Source organism: Saccopteryx bilineata, chromosome 4 (assembly GCF_036850765.1).
Source record: "Saccopteryx bilineata isolate mSacBil1 chromosome 4, mSacBil1_pri_phased_curated, whole genome shotgun sequence".
In the NCBI taxonomy this organism is placed as follows: domain Eukaryota; kingdom Metazoa; phylum Chordata; class Mammalia; order Chiroptera; family Emballonuridae; genus Saccopteryx; species Saccopteryx bilineata.
The window spans coordinates 221785737-221807042 of record NC_089493.1 but is presented as its reverse complement, the minus strand read 5'-3'; the positions used below and the strand labels follow the sequence as shown (position 1 = coordinate 221807042).

Sequence of the window (21306 nt, the reverse complement as noted above, 5' to 3'; positions counted from 1 at the left end):
TGTAAGACCAACACTTGTAAAGTACAATAAGTCTCTGAATTCTTTTTAATAATGTTGTTATGCTTTTGCTAACCAATGATGAATAAAGTACTTCTTACCATTAATGCAACTTTTGGTGCTGCATGGTTTTGCTGATGGCTTTGTAGTCTGGTTGATACGTGGTGAAATTAAGCTTCATGCAGGCATTGAGACTTGCATCCATTAAACGTGATCGTAGGTTGGTCTTGACGTTCTTTAAATGTGAGAAAGACTGCTCACATGCATATATAGAGCCAAACATTGTCAGTACAGCAATACTCACACGCTGCAGTGTGTGGTATGTGACGGGAAGCGCATTCCATGTTTTGACAATCAGCTGGTCCATGGGTTGAAGTTTTTTCATTTCTCCACTTGTGTTTGCTCGCCAACTCTGCTTGCTGTCATGCAAGTCTTTCCACATCTTCATTCAGTGACTTGAACTTATTCACCCACATGTCTGAGGCCTTCAGGTCAGCAGCTTGTAGCTCAAAATCTCTGACGAAGACACAGGGGATGAAACTCAGGTCGGCGCTGTCCACTGCACACTCGTGTGAATGGGTGATGAACTTAAAAAAGATGAGTGAGCTTACGAAATTCTCCAAAGCACGCTTTGAATGACTGCAGGAGATTAGATGTGAAGCCCACTAGCTGCTGGAGATCAAGATGTTGAGCAGGGTCACTTGCTGTGGATGCATCTTTAAACTCTCCCAGTTTTTCAAAGTGTAGTAAACGACCTGTTTCAATGTCTGTGATGAAGAGTTCCAGCTTGTTTTCAAATGCAAGCACTGCTTGTTGAAGGGATAAGACTGTATTTCCAATGCCTTGCATTTTCACATTGAGCTGGTATAGATGTTCAGTCATGTCCACAAGATAGTAGAACTTCAGGAGCCACTCAGTGTTAGCTAACTCAGGATGCTCGACGTTTTTCATTTCAAGAAAAGTCCGGATTCCGCTTAGACAAGCTGTAAAACGGCTGAGCACCTTCCCTCTTGACAACCAATGCACATTGCTGTGCAGAAGCAGACCGGGATAATTATTCCCAACTTCATCCAGCAGTGTTTTAAACTGGCAATCATTTATAGTTCAGGCAACAATAAAGTTGACCACCCGAATGACCAGCGACATCACCTCACCAAGCTGCTCGCCACACATCTGAGCACAAAGTGCCTCCTGATGTAGGATGCAGTGAAAACTTAGGATGAGTCTCTTTTCATATTCACAAAGAAGTGCTACAAATCCTCTGTTTTTCCCCACCATGCACGGAGCACCATCAGTACATACCGAAATAAGTTCATCCATTGGTAGATTTTTTTCTTTAGCGAATTCAGTGAAAGACTTGAATAGATCCTCCCCTCTTGTTGTTTCTTTCATAGGCAAAACAGCAAGACTTCCCTCACATAGTGTGTCACCAACAGCATACCTTGCAATCACGCTGAACTGGGATAAATGGCTTACGTCTGTTGACTCATCCAAAGCGAGAGAAAAGAATGGTGCTGCATTTATGTCCTTCACTTGTGTAGCCTCAGTTTGATTTCCCATCATGATGGTACAATCGTGAACAGTTCTTGCCGACAGAGGCATGTCATTTATTCGTTTGATTATCTTGTCTTTATCCAAAAAGTCGTCAAAAAGTTCATTGGCAACATCAGGCATGAATGTCTTGGCATACTCTCCATCTGTGAGTGGCTTTTCATATCTCACAATTGCTAAAGCACCAGCCAAGCTAGCTGAATTCCAGTCACCTTGTTGGGTCCAAACACGGAGTTGCTGCTGATTAGCTTGCACTCTGCACAGTAGCTCTTGACATGCTTTCTTCCTGCTGTCTTCTGCTGGATATTTCTATGCAAATGTAGTATGGTGTGTGTCAAAGTGCTGCTTTATATTTGACCGTTTCATCCATGCAATTTTTTTTTTAAAACCTTTTATTTATTTTTTTCTTAATTTTTTATTTATTCATTTTAGAGAGGAGAGGGAGAGAGAGAGAGAGAGAGAGAGAGAGAGAGAGAGAGAGGAGAGACAGAGAGAGACGAGGGGAGGAGCTGGAAGCATCAACTTCCATATGTGCCTTGACCAGGCAAGGCCAGGGTTTCGAACCGGCGACCTCAGCATTTCCAGGTCAACGCTTTATCCACTGCGCCACTACAGGTCAGGCTCATCCATGCAATTTTATCATTGCATATTAGACACACTGCAGAACCTGCTTTCTCCACAAAGGCGAATTCTTCTGTCCTTTCCTGCTGAAAAGTACGATACTCCTCATCTTTTTTATCTTTTAGCCATCTTCTTCGTCAAAAGGGTTTCTGCAATTAGCTAGCTGACTACTTGATAAAAGGAGGGAAGTTGGCCCTGGCCGGTTGGCTCAGTGGTAGAGCGTCGGCCTGGCGTGCAGAAGTCCCGGGTTCGATTCCCAGCCAGGGCACACAGGAGAGGCGCCCATCTGCTTCTCCACCCCTCCCCCTCTCCTTCCTCTCTGTCTCTCTCTTCCCCTCCCACAGCCAAGGCTCCATTGGAGCAAAGATGGCCCGGGTGCTGGGGATGGCTCTGTGGCCTCTGCCCCAGGTGCTAGAGTGGCTCTGGTCACAACAGAGCGACGCCCCAGAGGGGCAGAGCATCGCCCCCTGGTGAGCAGAGCGTCGCCCCCTGGTGGGCTTGCCGGGTGGATCCCGGTCGGGCGCATGCAGGAGTCTGTCTGACTGTCTCCCCATTTCTAGCTTCAGAAAAATACAAAAAAAAAAAAAAAAAAAAGAAATACAAAAAATAAAAATAAAAAGAGGGAAGTTTACTTCCTGATCTCACAACGAGAGATCTCACAATGTGTACATTACGCATTATCCAATAAAAATTTGGTGTTGTCCCGGAGGACAGCTATGATTGGCTCCAGCCACCCACAAACATGAACATGAATGGTAGGAAATGAATGGATTATAATATGTGAGAATGTTTTATATTTTTAACATTATTTTTTTATTAAAGATTTGTCTGTGAGCCAGATGCAGCCATCAAAAGAGCCACATCTGGCTCGCAAGCCATAGGTTCCCGATCCCGGCTTTATAGTGTACATCTCAGAAAAGATTCTGCTCTGACCATTTTTTTGTTTTGGTGCAGGACAAAGTATGAAAAGGCTTGTAGGATACAGGTGGTGCTGTTCAGACCAGGTATTCATAACCTGAGGGGATAGGATTTAGGCTCAGGGTCTGTGAACCTCAGTGGGATAAAAATTATATCTTGATTTTTACTTACTGCTAATCTAAATTTTATTTTGTCATGAATGTATGTATAAAAATAGTATTAGCAGTCTGTGACTTTGTCATAGATATAAATCACCAATGTTTTTATATAATATAAATATAATGGTGCTAGGTCTGTTTAAAATACATTAACAAGGAAGGGCAAACATGATAGTATATTACAAATTTGTTCTTTAAAAAAATGGACTTTATTTCAATATAGTTTTTCTTTATAACTCTACATATTAATATTTTTTCAAAAACCAAATTAAGAATGCTAACAAATTAAGAAATCCTAGTCTAGGCAATAAAAATTCCTCTTTTTTTTTTTTACTTTATCTGCCTTAACCATCCTCTTTTGCTTCTGTACTTTCCTGCTGTTATTAGATTACTAGTATCCTTTTAATTTCAGTTTCATGTCCCACTCTCCCTTAGCATCTTTATTTATGGAGTTTGAACACAGGAGAGGTAATATATTATGTGAGTTCAGAAACTATGTTGCAGAGCCCAGGGCAGCAGGCAGTTTGCCTAGGTTTTCATTCAGACTCTGACTATTTAGCTGCGTGACCCTGGGCTGGTTACCTCACCTTTCAAATGCTTTGGTTTCTTCTTTTGCTTTATTAGGGAAGGTTGTTTAGAATAAAGGAGGAGATTTAGTAAAAGGACTTACTTCAGTATGATTGCCATGGATTTGTTTTCTATTGTTGTTGTTGTTTTAAAATTTTGATTGCCATTACATGAGTTAGGCCTTAGATATTCAGCCCAGGACATATATAGTTGCTTCTCTTCCCAAAGCTTAAAGTTTAGTTGCAAAGACAGATCTTGGAAAAGACATTATTAATAATCTACGTATTAAGAAGGAAAAATACAGAATTCTTAGCTGTGGCTTGAGGATAGGTTGGGATGCTAGGCAAGGAAGATGTTATAAAGCTAGATAAGCAAAGAATAGGCAAAGCATTCCAGGCAAATCAACATCATTGGGAAAAGCTCTGAGGTGAAAACAATCCTTATGCATCTGAGAATTTAATGGAAAGTCAATATGATTAAACAATACAGAGAATGAGGAAAGAGTGGAATAAGATGAAATTTGAGAAGTAGATGGGGTTCAGATCTGGTAGGGCCTTGCTGTATTTAAGGACTGGGGCCTTATCCTCCCCTATAGTTTTGAATTTTAAAAGGAGTATTATGTCTGCTAACAGGAGATATGATCTGAAGGAAAGTCTGCTATAGTAGATATAGCAGAAGGAGGCTTCAGAAGCAATCTGAAGAAGAGATAGTAACTTGTTGACAGACTAGAATGGACTAAAACAGTGATAGTAGAGAAACAGATGTGGGGTTTTTCCAGTATTAGCTTGAGGGACTTGATGATTGTAATGGATGGAAGAAGGACAGCGATGTTAGGCTTGTGGCTTGAGCAGTTAGGTGGATGGTAGTGCCATTTATAGAGCTAATGAACACACTGGAGGAGAGATAGGTTTGGACATGTGTAGATGGATTCAGTTTGAACATACTGAATTTGAGGTACCTGTAAAATTATTACAAGAAGTTATCTGTAGTTAATTGGACACATTTATAAGTCTGAGCCTTTGATAAGCTATTTAAGAATCTGGTAATTGGGAAGAAAGGATGGCTTAGAGTAAGGAAGACTCTTCTTTAGAGCAGGTAAAAGGAAAATATGAGAGCAAGTGATCTGAGGTTGATAAAAATGAAGGATGTAGACTAGAACTCCAGGGAATGCTATTGGAATGTTGGAGGAATGGATTTTATTTCAAAGATATGCTGAAGAAGCAGTTACTTCAAAAGACTTTTTGAAAAATTTAGCATGTACCCACTAAGAATGAGGTATAAAATGGTTTTAAGGGGAAAATAAGGATGAGATGAAGATGATTTTAGTGAAATTTAAGCTGTAGTTCTAACTTAAGAGGGTATACACCCAGGGTAAATGTTCTTTAGTTCTAATTAGACAACTCATTGCCCTTTATATCATGCTCTGTTTAATGGAAAGATGCTACAGGAGCCCTTTAGGCTTACCCAAACTGACATTATTGAATACCATTAACCTGAATTAAGAAATTTTATTTCCTTTCTTCCTCCTTCTTTCCCTGTCACCCTCCATTCCTCCATCTGCCTTTCTTCTTTTCTACTCTCCCTCCCTTTATTCCTTCCCAGCAGAGACTAGGATGAAATGTAGTTTAGATAAATGGACATTTAAAGAAAAAAGTAATTTTCTTTTTTAAATAATTAGGTAACCTACAGGTTGGATCTTTATTTTATCTATCATCTATCTATCTATCTATCTATCTATCTATCTATCTATCTATCTATCTTATCTATCATCTATCTATCTATCTATCTATCTATCTATCTATCTAAGAGAGAGAGATAGAAGCATCAACTTGCAGTTGCAGCATTTTAGTTCTTCATTGATTACTTCTCATTAGTGCCTTGATGGGGGTTGGTTTAAGCCAACCCATTGACCCCTTGCTCAAGTTAGTGACCTTGGGATGATGGTGATGATCATGTGCTCAAGCCAGCAACCCCACTCCCTCCAATCTGGAATCTCAGTGTCCTGGTCGACACTGTTCACTACATCACCACCAGTCAGGCTGTGTCTTTATTTGAAATGTGATTTCTAAGTTCTAGGGTAATACCTATGTAAATTTTAATCTTTTAATTGATTTTATAGAGGAAGTGGGGGTGGAGGGAGAAAGAGACAGGAAGAGAGAGAGAAACACTGAATTGTTGTTCCACTTATTTATGTATTCATTGGTTGATGCTTATATGTCCCTGACTGGAGATGGAACAACCTTTGCATATCAGGACAATGCTCTAACCCAGTGGTCGGCAAACCGTGGCTTGCGAACCACATGTGGCTCTTTGGCCCCTTGAGTGTGGCTCTTCCACAAAATACCATGTGTCTCGCTTCCTCAATAAGGAATGTACCTACCTAAATAGTTTTTTGTTTTGTTTTGTTTTGTTTTTCTGTATTTTTCTGAAGCTGGAACGGGGAGAGACAGTCAGACAGACTCCCGCATGCGCCCGACTGGGATCCACCCAGCACGCCCACCAGGGGGCGACGCTCTGCCCACCAGGGGGCGATGCTCTGCCCTTCCGGGGTGTCGCTCTGTTGCGACCAGAGCCACTCTAGCGCCTGGGGCAGAGGCCGAGGAGCCATCCCCAGCGCCTGGGCCATCTTTGCTCCCATGGAGCCTTGGCTGCAGGAGGGAAAGAGAGAGACAGAGAGGAAGGAGAGGGGGAGGGGTGGAGAGGCAGATGGACGCTTCTCCTGTGTGCCCTGGTCAGGAATCGAACCCGGGACCTCTGCACGCCAGGCTGACGCTCTACCACTGAGCCAACTGGCCAGGGCCCCTAAATAGTTTAAGTTTAAAAAAAGTAAGCTTTCAAAAGAAATTTCAATCATTGTACTGTTGATATTTGGCTCTGTTGACTAATGGAGTTTGCCGACCACTGCTCCAACTGAGTTATCTGGCCAAGGCCTGTGTCAATTTAATTTGCATAGGATTTAATAAACTATGCTTAAGATTATGAATGATTTTTTTAGTGAATATTTTTGCAAAGTATGAAATATTTTTTAAAAATTTACTAAGTTGTGGTACCTCCACACAGTGGACTACCATGACTACTGAAGAATAAAGAAAGGTTCTTTTACTGAGGGCAGATCATCAGTATACATTTTTAGATGATAAAGTGTCATAGGAAAGGCACAGTCATTGGAAGGATCAGTGAAAACTTCAGGTAGTAGGTAGCATTTGAATTGTTTTTTTGAGCAATCAGAGAAAAATGTGAAAAGTTAAGAGAATTTTAGGTGGAGGATAAACATAGGCACAAACATGGCAAACTATAGGACTTGTTCCAGTGAGTCTTTGCTTTTGACAAGTAATAACGGATGAAAAGTATCCTTGAGGATAGCTGTGGTCTTGTAACATCTGTGGAAATTCAAATGCTTTGATGAAAACAAATTGTTATTATCCTGTTTGTCATTTGCCACATTTTCCTTGAAATACCTGTGGAAATACATGCAGTGTGTTTCTTTAACTAAGAATATGTACAGTAAGGGAAAAATCTTAAAATAATGTTTTGTTTTGATACAGTTTCACACAGAAAAGTTGAGTCATTACAAAGACCATATGTATTATTTTTTCTGAAACATTTGAGAATAAAGATGGAAACTTTATGCCCTTTTATCCCTAATACATTGGTGTATATTTCTTTTAAAAGTTACTTCTTATAATTATAGTATAATTTTCAAATCAAGGAATTTTATATTGATTCAATTTTATCAAGCTCTAAGCCATGTTTAAATTTGCTAGTTGTCACATAATATACTGGATAGCTGATATTTCTCAAGTTTAGTATTAAATCTTAGATTCATACTTTGTATTTAGTTGTCATGTCTCCTTATTCTCCTTAAATCTGGATACATTCTTTAGCCTTTTATTAATCTTTCTTGATTTTGACATTTTTTGAAGTATAGGACATTTGTAGAGTGACCCTAAATTTGAGTATGTCATTTGTATCCTCATAAGTAGATTCAGCTCATGCATTTTTGACAGAATTTTCTTAGATATGATCCTTGTCTTCCATGCATAACATCAAGAGTACACAATTTTGGTTTGTTCCAATATTGGTGATGTCTGCCAGGTCATACCATAAAGTTACTATTATTTTACTCTGTAATTTTGGAGGAAATACTTGTGACTATTCTTTATGAAACTTTCACCTATTAGTTTTAGCATCGATTGATGATTTTCTATCTCCATTATTTCTTCTGTATGCATTCGTTGGCATTCTATGTAAGAAAGAGCTTTTTTCCCCCTTTTCTTCTATCTTTATATATATATATCGATATGGACTCATTAATACTTAATTTATTCATTTGGTTATATAATTCATCGCTGTCATTATTTTGATGCCGAGATTATTCCAGATTTGGCCAGATGGCTTCTAATCAAGCAGGATTTGTGTTCTTTTAACATTTATTCATTACTCTTTCAGTATTTTCTTATTTTTCTTTGGTCCAAAAATTTTAGTTTCAGACTTGCCTTGTACTTTCTGTGCTCTGGGCCATGAGTCAGCCTTTTCTCTGAGGATCCTTGGGTCCCCTTCCATCTTCATGGCAACTCAGGGCCTTCTCACTTTACATCTTCCTAACACACTGGTTTTTCTTTTTTTTTTTTTTTTTTTCATTTTTCTGAAGCTGGAAACAGGGAGAGACAGTCAGACAGACTCCCGCATGCGCCCGACCGGGATCCACCCGGCACGCCCACCAGGGGCGACACTCTGCCCACCAGGGGGCGATGCTCTGCCCATCCTGGGCGTCGCCATGTTGCGACCAGAGCCACTCTAGCGCCTGAGGCAGAGGCCACAGAGCCATCCCCAGCGCCCGGGCCATCTTTGCTCCAATGGAGCCTTGGCTGCGGGAGGGGAAGAGAGAGACAGAGAGGAAGGCGTGGTGGAGGGGTGGAGAAGCAAATGGGCGTTTCTCCTGTGTGCCCTGGCCGGGAATCGAACCCGGGTCCTCCGCACGTTAGGCCGACGCTCTACCGCTGAGCCAACCGGCCAGGGCCACACTGGTTTTTCATAATCTTCCACCTCTAAGGATTTAAATAATTACAATAGATTGGATCCACTCAGATACTCCAGGTTAGTCTCCTCATCTTGGGTTCTTAATATTAATCATATCTGCAAAGTCTCTTTTACTATAATATAACATATTAACAGATTCTGGGATTAGCATGTGGATATCTTTGGGTAGCCATGTTACTACCTACCACAGAGAGTAACACTAACTGGTGGTATTTGATTTGGTTGAATCGGTTTTCCTTTTTTGTTTAGAATACCTTCAACGTTTTCCTCCTTGATTCAATAAATTCAAACAGGTGTTAAGATTCAGAGTCATGAAAGTACTATATTACATATAATATCTATATGGAAATTATACGGAAACAGTCTAGAAATACTGGGAAAAAGAAAATATGCTCACAGAGTATTGCTTTAAAAAACTGCAAGTCCTTGTATGTGAGTTCATATTAACTGGTTTTGATCCATAGTATTAAGGCGCATAGTTATTGATACAGCAACAGGAAGTAAACTAATACAGGTAATCAGTAAAGAATCTCTTCAATTAGTGTAAAAACATTCCAAAATAGATAGATACTCATTCAGAACAATAAGTGATAATACTTTATGTGAATTCGATAATGGTAACATTACATCTTAATATGTTATTTCTTTCCTACCTAGATCATCACCAAGTATGTATATGAGCTTCTGGAAGAGGACTGTAATTTGGAAAAAATCTTTATTCCAGTAAGTCCAATTTTCTAAAATGTTTATACTTCCAAATAAGAAATCGTTTTTAATTCAGAAGAAAACTTTTGTTTTAGGTTAACTGTGATAAGTTTAAATGCTAAGGTCCTAGTGTTTTGATATTGATAAAGATAATATTAATTTCCTTCAGTTTACCTAATCTTGTGCACAATAGTTCTTAAAAAGTCACAATCTTCAGAACTATTGTGCACAGTGAGATTAGTTATATTACAAAATAGACACGAGGATATAAAGTGCATGTAAAGCAAGGGGAATATAGTCAGTGCTAGTGTAATAGCTGTGTAGTGCCGGGTGGGCACTTAAAATAACAGGGGGAGCACTTTGTAAGCTGTATGATTGTCTGGCCACTAGGCTGTATCTTGAAACTAATACAAAATACTGTTGAATGTAAACTGTAATTGAAAAAAGTAAAATAAAGTATATAGGTAAATGAACACTCATACCTTATTTTTGTGAAAAAAGAATGACTCAGTCTTTTTTAAAAATGATAATGCAATTGAAAGGACTACCTTCTCTACCCTTTACCATTTCTTTGATATAAGTCATTTTTACTTATTTATTTGAGGTAGACCAATATACTTTATGTTGCATTATTCACCATCCTTTTACTTGATTTTTAAAAATGTTTTGTTTCTGTGTTATTTCTTCTGCATATTCCCGAACTCATTCCTGATGCTTCCTGTTTCGTAACAGCTCCCACCTCTTTGGCAGAACGTTCTCGAAATTTTGTACATTTTTAAAATTGTAGAGTGAAAAGGTTTGAAATTTGTTCTCAGACTAAAATTCTCCAGAAAGTCTTTTGGTTTTTAGTATAAAGCATGAAATGTTAAGCTTTTAAACAAAGAATTAGTAATCTTACTTGTGAAGTGGGGGGTAGGTCTAGATTAGATGATCTTTGCTCCCCCTGACAACTCTTTAGATGAATCTAGAAGAGTTAGTGAAGTACGGCACAAAACTTTGCATATAGTTAATTTTGTTTGAATGAAATTTTTCATGATATATCAATATAATATATTTTTGGTAATGTTATTCTATGAATTATAGGGTTTGAGGATTTCTTTATGCTATCCATCCTCACAATTTAATGCCATAGTTTAATTTTTAAAAAAATATATTTTATGTTTATTTTTCTATGAATAACCTCAAATGTAGTCATATTGTTAATGATTTATTCATTTGTTCATTCATTCAACAAATATTTATGTAAGGGTCAGATACTTTCCAACTGTTCGTGACACAATAATAAATGAAAACCATTTTCTAACAGCTAGGCCAACCCTTGTTTATTTGGAAACTTTTTTTTCTTTAGAAATATATGAAAACCAAGAGTTGAGTGGTCTTTTTGGGAGTGAATATACTAGTTCCTTTTGGATTCTAACTTTTTGTTTTAGTTTTCACTTTTGGCCTAAGTGTGTTACTCCATTAAAACTATACATTGCATTTGGTGTTCTGGAAAGTCAGTGTAGAATTTTGTCATATATCTTTTGAAGATTTTGAAGAATGGTATTTAAAGGGCCCTAGGTTAATTCATTGTTACAACACAGTTAATGTTGAGTCCTTTACCTCTATACTACTTCTAGTTTTGTGGAACGTTTCAACTCATTTCAATCCCCTTGCTATCCAGAAACAAATCACAAAATAATTGGCCATATAGATCATGTGATATGATCGTTCCATTAATTTTATTTATAGAAAACCTTAGATTAGGTTCAGAAGGACTTGGTTCTTTTGATTGGATTATTTTTCTCTAATTTAAATTTAGATAATAAAATTAATATTCATAGAAAGAGCTTTACATTATGAGACCCATAAGTGTCAGGTCTATTTTTGGTTAGCAAAGATTTCCTGGTTTTATAAACCAGAAGAAACAACAAAATTTTTAGTTTTAGGAAATTAATTTCTCTTTAAATTATCATCATATATTTTATGTAGTTGTGAAATTTTTCTCCTAATCTTAGTTTTATCTTGAGTTCTCTTAAATCCTCTTTAGATGTGAAAGTGATTGTTTTTATTTGTTTGGGGTTTTTTGTTACAGTTTATCTTTTCATTACAATAATTCCAAAAACCTTTTTTTTTCTGATAAGGAACTATAGTTAAACTATTTAATATAGTAAAGAAAAGTATATTTTGTTTCTTTTTAAATGACAACACTTGATAAAAGAAGCCCATGATTTGATAGTAAAGATCATGATCATGTCTTGGGTTGACTCCCACCTTATATATAGAGGTACAAAATATTCTCAATTATAGTATCTCACACTTAGATAGAATGTCTGATACATTAATTAACTTACAGCTTGGCTACAGATATTCAGTTTGTTCAGTCATTTCTAAATGAACATCATAATTAGTGGGGTTCATTAGCATCTCCAAATGAATTATTAACAGGTCAAAATTGTTTGGTACAGTCTCACTAACCAATTGGTCTTTGAAGTTGATTTGTCAATAAGTGAAGAGATACACCAAAATGGCCTTAATATGTATGTATTCCTAATGAAAGCTCAGCTTAATCAATTACTATTGTTTGAAGATGAAGGATTTGGAACAACTATTTCCAAACTTAAGTTAATGAAGAATAATTTTAGTCATATAGCAATTTTAGTATTGATAATTAGCATTTACTTTGTATGAGGAAGTTATAGTTACCAACTACAAAATCAGAGTTCTGTGTTAAATTAGTATGGTATTAGCCAATAACTAGCTCAAACACTGCCCTTACTCCTTAATCATTAATACAATTTATTACATTATTCACTTCCACTTTTTTTCCTTGGATTTTCTAATGTTCTTAAATTTATAAAGTCAACATTTCAGGATGTTTAAGTAAAACTTTATTAACTTATTCTTGGCTACCTTAATTTGTATCCCTTAAAAATTTATGATCATTATGAAAACGAAACCACTTTTTATCTTCTGAAAATAATTTCCAATACTCTTCCAGTTTTGAAGTGATTACTGTGGAATTTAAAGTACAAACATTTCACTGCTTAAAAAATTGACTGAATTCTTTGTTAACAGGGGACTTAGTCAAATAGTAAAAAGAAAGTGATCAGCCCCACTGGAAAGTTCAGAGCCTCAGGGTTTTTTCATTGAGGTAAACACAGGTCCATTTTCACAGCCATTCCAGAACCCTGACTTTGAGAGGCACTTTTACTTGTGTGTATTTAGATGTTCTTTCCAGTAAATGAATGACTAGAAACCTCTGTGACCTTTTTTTTATTATATACTGACAACTGTGCTCTTTAATTTTTTCTTTTTTCTTACCACTATTTCCTCCCCTTTTTTTAAAGCCACTTTAACTGAGTCATTCCTTTGTTTACATAGAATGTTTTCAGGTAAACAGGAATTAACCTAGATTTGCTTTTTTACTTTCTCTCATCCTCCTTCCTTCCTCTGTGACTTCAGTCATACCCACTGTCATTATTGTAATTCGTTTACTCAGTACATCTCATGCAATTGAAACTAATGTGATTCTATTACACTTTATATCTCTCGTCCTGCATACTTAATTACTACTAATAAACATACAGTTACATCCTTAGCATTGTGTAGCTCTTGTTAAATTCTTTATAATTATGTGTTATTTTAATATTCAATATATGCTTTCTGAACCAGGCAAGTATCATAACCAGTTACAGGATGCATTATTTAATAGTTAAATACCTTTTATCTAAAAGAAGTTACTAGTGATACTTCATAAGATTCCTTATTCCAAAAGTTTATTCATTCTTTTTTTTTTTTTTTTTTTTTTCCATTTTTCTGAAGCTGGAAACAGGGAGAGACAGTCAGACAGACTCCCGCATGCGCCCGACCGGGATCCACCCGGCACGCCCACCAGGGGCGACGCTCTGCCCACCAGGGGGTGATGCTCTGCCCATCCTGGGCGTCGCCATGTTGCGACCAGAGCCACTCTAGCGCCTGGGGCAGAGGCCACAGAGCCATCCCCAGCGCCTGGGCCATCTTTGCTCCAATGGAGCCTTGGCTGCGGGAGGGGACGAGAGAGACAGAGAGGAAAGCGCGGCGGAGGGGTGGAGAAGCAAATGGGCGCTTCTCCTGTGTGCCCTGGCCGGGAATCGAACCCGGGTCCTCCGCACGCTAGGCCGACGCTCAGTTTATTCATTCTTTTATTTACTGAGTACCTACAGTGTGCTAGCCTCTCCCTCAGGCATTGGGAGTTTAGTTAGACACAAACAGAAAAGTTGGTGTCTTCCTAAACTTAACATTCTAATGGAAGGAGCAGAAGGTTAGTAAACAGTTATGTGAACAAACATATATTAGATTTTGGCATGTGTTATGGAGGACAATAAGAGAGAGAAAAGAACTGGGGAATTCTAGGGTATTATTGAGAAGGTGGTATTTTTTTTAAGCCCTGTGGCTATGCTCTTCCTGCTGAAATACTTGTGCTTTGTGCTGTTTACATAAATTTATAATTATCTGTTTCTGACACCAATCTGATTGTTTTAGAAGTAGAGGAATTTAAATATTTTTCCTCTTCCCAGGAATAGTGACTAGGAACTTTTTGAATTCAGGGCATTTTTTGATATCTAGAATTTTTCTCTCTTTCTTATTTTGATAATTGTATGAATATATATTAATGAAGTGAAGAACTATTATATTATGTAGCAGGTAGATTGATCCTCTATATTCAAGGATGTGTATATAACCAGTGATGGAGACTTTAGCTTCTGCCTCTGAACAGGCTGCACAAAACTTCCGTTCCTGGCTCCTTGCCACTCGTAATGTCGAATGCGATGCAGCGTGTGCTATGGCACAGTGATAAGAGATTGGAAGCTATCCCTTCCTAAAAGTCTTATGAGTCTTTCGACTCTAAATATTAAACACAATCAAAATGAACAAAAATATGTACTTTTCACCCCATAGATAACTAGTACATAAACTAAGGTTATCAGATCACACAAGTAATATTCCGTTATTAAATAATTGTTTATAGTCTTATGTTTCATACTCTGAATGAAAACTTAGTCTATTTATATAGAACAGTAGGTTTAAAAAAAATTTAAATAGTTCTCACTCCCACCTTTTAAAAGTTTAGCAGTGTTTCTGAGTAATATATGCTTTTCCAATAGGTATATCCTACAATTGTGTTTTTCTGCTTTCTATTTTAGGTACAGTATACTAATACTATGGAATTAGAGGCTTAATTACTATGTAACCTTGGACAAGTTATTTAAACGCTCTTGATCTCAACTTCTTCATCTATAAATGAATATTACCACCTTAATAGGATTGTGATTGAGTTAATATTTTTTAAACATTTTGCAGTGTCTAGACAATAGGAAGTATTTAAAAGCTAGTTGTTTTTTATATAGTGATACTTAATATAGAACAATAATATAGGGAGGCATTTCAATATTTTTTAATACTTTAAATTAATAATCATGTCCTTTTTACTCATTTACTGTATATGTAATTGTTAACCTTGAATGAATATTTTATTTTAAAACTTTTACTTCTATAATTCTGTAATAATAATTTTATAATTTATAGTAACCATTAGTTGTTTTTTCACTTATGTATATATCTTACTAGAAAACATTTTTTTATTATTTAACTTTTTTTAATTACAGGTAGATGCCACTGACAGTGAACCAAAGAGTTTTATCTTTATGAGTGAGGATGCTTTGACAAATCCACAGAAACTGATGGTTTTAATTCATGGTAGTGGTGTTGTCAGGGCAGGTCAGTGGGCTAGAAGGCTTATTATAAATGAAGATCTGGACAGTGGCACACAGATACCATTTATTAAGAGAGCTATGGATGTAAGTGCAATTTTTTAAATATATTTTGGGGGGCATTTTATAGCTCTGTTTTATTATGTGTTATTTATTTTAACATGTTTCTTCAAAAGTATATACTAAACATAATTTTACCTTTTAATTGTTATTAATTTGTAATGAAAAATTGTTCTCCATTATTTTGCAGTTACAACAAAAAACAAAATATCTCAAGTATAAAATTTACATTGTCTTTGAAGTGAATATTTTTTATTCTGAAATTTTTTGTTTATTATTACATAAATGCCACTTAAACTATCAATTGCTTATCAATATTATTGAAATACTTCTGAAAAAAATATCATGGTTGCTTTTGTAAATCTTTTCTTAATGATGTTAGAAATTAAAAAAAATCTACTTGAAATTAATCTCTTATTCTTTAAAGGAAGAATCAAAATAACTCAGGACTTTTTTTTATATTTTCTTTTAAAAAACTATAGAGACACAAAATGCTTTAAGCATAAGATGTACATACAAAATAGTAAATTACAATATTTACTGAATTGCTTTTTTGAATTCAAACTTTTTAGAAATTGCAATTTTAAAATTATGTTTAAGGTTTTCTTTCCTATAATAGTGAAATTATTTTTTTCTGGCCTAGCATTCTCATTCTAAATGTTAGGTTACTTTTGTTTTATTGTCTCATTTTTAGGTTCTGTCAAATAGCCAAATTTTACAAAGTATGAGTTTATTTTACATATAAATAGAGTTTTTTTTCAAAAAAAGGTGAAGTGGCATCTTGCATAATTTAAGAATGTAATGTTTATTTTGGTAATTGAAATTGAGAAGGAATTCTTTGATGCACCAATGATTACAAAAGTCAAAGGTAATATGTTTCCACTCTTAACTCTGAAATGTTTATACACTTGCCCCTTGAACAATGTGGATGGGGCAGGGTTGGGGACACTGACCCCACCTTGCCTCATGCACAGTACAAAATTCATATACGTGCAACTTTGACTCCCTCAAAACAGTCTCTTTACTGTTAACCAGAACCTTACCTGTAACATAAACATGTGCTTAACAGTATTTTGGATATTATATGTTTTATATACTAATATTTACAGTAAAGCAAGCTATTAAAAGGAAAATGTCATTAAGAAAATCATAAGGAAAAGAAAATAACTCAGTACTATATATATATATATTAAAAAATTTACATCTAAATTATATTTTCAAATAGTCACTGAACTATGATCACATTTAAGGGACAAATTGAAGGCCCTGCCTAACTTTTTTTTTTGTATTTTTCTGAAGCTAGAAACGGGGAGAGACAGTTAGACTCCCGCATGCGCCCGACCGGGATCCACCCGGCACGCCCACCAGGGGGCGACGCTCTGCCGCCAGAGCCACTCTAGCGCCTGGGGCCGAGGCCAAGGAGCCATCCCTAGCACCGGGGCCATCTTTGCTCCAGTGGAGCCTCGGCTGGGGAGGGGAAGAGAGAGACAGAGAGGAAGGAGAGGGGGAGGGGTGGAGAAGCAGATGGGCGCTTCTCCTGTGTGCCCTGGCCGGGAATCTAACCCGGGACTTCCGCACACCAGGCAGACGCTTTACCACTGAGCCAACCGGCCAGGGCTCCCTGCCTAACTCTTCAAGAATATTTTTGTTAACAGATTTTTGAAGCTCTCAAAGTGCATTAGGTAGAATTTCTTAGGTTAATTGTGGTGGTTTTTTTCGTTTGTTTGTTTTGTTTTAGTCTTCATGGATATGCAGATAACAGAAGGCATTACTTTTGATTGGTTGCAAACTTCAGTAATGTGTTCTTAGTAGAATTTAACTAAAATAAATTAAGGTTGAAATTGAAGTAACTCACAAAATATTATAGTATTTAAACTGTATCATGCTTCAGGATATGAATAGTGAATGAACTTTCTGATAGCAGCTTATGGTTAGAACAGATCCTGTTGATGTGTTTCAACTTTATATGTGAAATGTGATCACAGTTCAGTGACTATTTGAAAATATAATTTAGTAAAGAAAATCAGATGTTTGTACGTTTGAGGGCTAGAAGTTTTTCTGTTGTTGTATAATGATTTTTTTTGAGGTGAAAGAATATATTGGAAGCCATGCCAAACATCTCTGAATTGACTATCTGTTAATATCCCAAGTAGGAGAGAGGAAGTTTGTCAGTAACATTAGAATAGTCAGTCATCTTGTTCTTGTAAGTAGAAATTGTGTTTGGGGATAAGATTTCACTGCCTTGACATTTTTTCTGCTTTTCTCACTAATAGCAACTTGTAAGTCTTCCTTACAAGGGGGAAAAAAGCAGCTGATTTCTAAATACCTTACTATATATTTAGTTTATTTAGTATGCTGTTTACGTTGAAATTTTAGTTTATGTATTTTATTCTTTTTTAATAACTGAATATGAACTTTATTATGGTAACTTTCTACATGGTGAACATTTCAAAACAGTGTCTCTTTTTAGTCTAGATAAAATGATTTTATTATTTTGGTTCTACCTTTTCATAGTGTTTCTCTGGTAGTTCTCCAAGGGCTACTCTGTGTTTGTTTTGTGGGGGTGGAGTGGGACAGGTGTGGAGAAGGATGGTGTTTTAGGGAGCAGGAAAAAGAAGAGTAGTAGGGAGAAAGAAGCTGTTTCATTTGTACTTTTAAATCATAATAGCTGTGCTTGATTTTGGTTTTTTTGGACACTTTTCAAAAATTTTATTTAAAGAAGTTTTCATAGTTTATGAAAGGCTAGGAGCCATTATTCTGTTTTTTTATGGTTTGTCAGTTTTCATGTTACAACTAAAGTAAATGCTGATATTTTCAGGTCAGACAATATCATCTCTACTCAGTATTGTTAATAATATTTCAGTTACATTTCTTGCAGACCTTTTTGTTTGTTTATTTTGGCATAAAATTTTTGTTTTACCCAAGTAATAACTGATATTATACATATCAAAGGTCTAGGAAGATTGTTATCCCATTCTTCACCTGCATTTATTTAGTTATTTATTTATTTAAACTTTATTGGGGTGACATTGGTTAATAAAATTTTGTAGGTTTTAAGTGTACAAGTCTACAATACATCATCTGTATATTGTGTTTTGTATTTATCACGGAAAGTCAAATATCCTTTTATCGCCATATATTTGACCCCCTATGCCATTGACTGGCCCCCCACCCATCCCCCAGATGACCACCACACTGTTATCTGTACGTATGAGGTTTTGTTTGTTTGTCTTGTTTGTTCATTTATTGCTTTTAGTTTTATACTCCACATATGAATGAATGAAATCGGTTCTTGACTTTTCCATCTGATTTATTTCGCTTATCATAATACTGTATTCTCAAGGTCTGTCCTTGTTGGAATGGCAGTATTTCATCTTTTCTTATGGGTTGAATAGTATTCCATTGTATATATGTACCACAGTTTTCTTCAATCATCTATTGAGAATTACTTCAGTTGTTTACAAGTCTGGGCCACTGTGAATAATGCTACAATGAACATAGGGGTACATATTATATATCTTATGAATACACGTTCTCAAATTTTTCAGGTAAAAACCCAGAAGAGCCATTGCTAAGTCCTATAGTAACTCTATTTTTAATATTTAGTATAAAATTAAAGGTCCTAAAATTTAATTCATGACATTGTAAGGCTAAAACTTTTTTTAAAACAGTAGAATTCTGCCTTTAAGTGGACTGTTGTGTGTGTGTGTGTGTGTGTGTGTGTGTGTAATTCTTTTTTAACTCTGTGTAGCCACTTTGGTTGAATGTGGCATGAGTATTGCAACCACCTCCCTAATGGCCTCTGAGATTTCTTCCTTAACCTTTAGAGTTCATAGATCACAATTTGAAAATATAGATATTACAAGTCTTATATTTTAGATACTTCAGAACTTTACTATTAATAATGTATGAAGAGGTCCTGGCCAGTTGGCTCAGTGGTAGAGCATTGCCTGGCATGCAGGAGTCCCGGGTTCGATTCTGGCCAGGGCACACAGGAGAAGTGCCCATCTGCTTCTCCACCCCTCCCTCTCTCCTTACTCTCTGTCTCTCTCTTCCCCTCCTGCAGCTGAGGCTCCATTGGAGCGGGGTTGGCCCGGGCACTGAGGATGGCTCTGTGGCTTCTGCCTCGGGCACTAGAATGGCTCTGGTCACAACAGAGCAATGCCCCAGATGGGCAGAGCATTGCCCCCTGGTAGGAATGCCAGGTGGATCCTGGTTGGGCGCATGTGGGAGTCTGTCTGACTGCCTTCCCGTTTCCAACTTCAGAAAAATACACACACACACAAAATAATGTATGAAGATTTCATGTTGGAGAAATTGTACATATGGATAAATTTCCACAATACTGCTGAGGTTGCCATAGCTAGTATTTTTAGTGTTTAACAATCTTCATTGCGTAAAGTGTTACTTGGAGTAGGAAACAGTATACGTATAGCCAAGTACTAATTATTCAGCATCTGATTGTGCAGTTTGAGAGTAGCTCATACTTGGGTCTTCTTTATCTTTTCTCATATGCATTTTTTAGGCATTTTAGTTGGTTTCCATAGAGTGGGCAAGGAAAGTAGGGGACACTTTAATTAATTCACTTAATTACTAATTCCAGGGATGGATCTAGGGGACATAACTTAAGGATCCATCATTCTCAGGGTTGTGCAGTATTTGTAGAACACAGAGAATGAGTGCTTCTGTAAAGCCAGTATCCACGGCCACCATCATAGCCACCTGGCCCATGCAGGTTCGTAGTAATGAAACAGTGGACCAATAACTGGTGGGCTTTTACTTTTTTTGTTTGTTTGTTTTATTTTGTTTTTAAAGGGATAGAGAGAGTCAGAGGGATAGATAGGGACAGACAGTTAGGAACGGAGAGAGATAAAAAACATCAATCATTGGTTTTTTGTGTGACACCTTAGTTGTTCATTGATTGATTTCTCATACGTGCCTTGACTGGGGAGCTACAGCAGACCGAGTAACCCCTTGCTCGAGACAAATGAGCCTGTGCTCAAGCTGGCCACCTCGAGGTCTCGATCCTGGGTCCTCTGCATCCCAATCCAATGCTCTATCCACTGTGCCACCGCCTGGTCAGGCACTGAGCCATTACCTTTAATCCTAGCTTGCACCCAGCGGGCAAGTGAAACACACACTGGGCTCCAAAATCCACTCATTCAGTGCTCACAAAGCTACTGACTTATCTGAGTTTCCTAGAATTAGAGGTTTCTAGCTCACTAGCCTTGTTCACCTCTGTTCCCCATTTCCTCCTGCACAAACTCTGCACTAACTGGCTTCTCACTCCACCATCTTAGCTGCTTCTCCTGCCCTCCTCCACATGGCCTTTCTCTGCTATCCTCTCTGCTCTCTCCTCTAATGCTAATCTCAGGAACAAAGAGAGAGCAAGCTCCCAGTTTGCCTCACTTTATAGTGCAGAAATCAAAACCTTTAATCCAATATACAAAATAGGGAAGTCTCTAATACAAAGTCACTTATCTGAGCATGATGGGATTGTACCACCCCACATCAAAAAGGGTGGGAATGGCTTAGTCCTAAAACCATGCCCCAGGCTACAAGGATCCTGCCTGCCCACAGCCCGCCTCCAACACATGTTAATATCACCTGGCCGCTGGCTTCCATGTTGGCAGTGCCATCTTTAACAAAGTGAGCATAATATATTTTATCTGCCCAACAGCTTCCTTAAATTTTTTACTCTAGGCCAGTGGTCCCCAACCTTTTTTGGGCCATGGACCGTTTAATGTCAGAAAATATTTTCACGGACCAGCCTTTAGGATGGGATGGATAAATGTATCACGTGACCGAGACAAGCATCAAGAGTGAGTCTTAGACGGATGTAACAGAGTGAATCTGGTCATTTAAAAAAAAATAAAACATCGTTCAGACTTAAATATAAATAAAATACAAATAATGTAAGTTATTTATTCTTTATCTGTGGACGGTACCAAATGGCC

General features: G+C 37.1%; 1 protein-coding gene and 1 non-coding gene across 5 annotated transcripts in view; one reads left to right on the top strand and one right to left on the bottom strand.

The window, feature by feature from the left end:
* Positions 1-21306, top strand: part of ARB2A (ARB2 cotranscriptional regulator A) — a 497335-nt gene that overhangs the window by 119543 nt on the left and 356486 nt on the right. For all 4 annotated transcript variants that reach the window (XM_066273820.1, XM_066273818.1, XM_066273817.1 and 1 more), the window contains 2 exons: positions 9510-9575; positions 15185-15376. In XM_066273820.1, the coding sequence (XP_066129917.1) occupies positions 9510-9575; positions 15185-15376 (258 nt within the window). The remainder of the gene's footprint in view (positions 1-9509; positions 9576-15184; positions 15377-21306) is intronic.
* On the bottom strand, positions 8757-8832 carry TRNAV-AAC (transfer RNA valine (anticodon AAC)). The gene has a single exon. It is a non-coding gene; the product is annotated as a tRNA-Val (tRNA).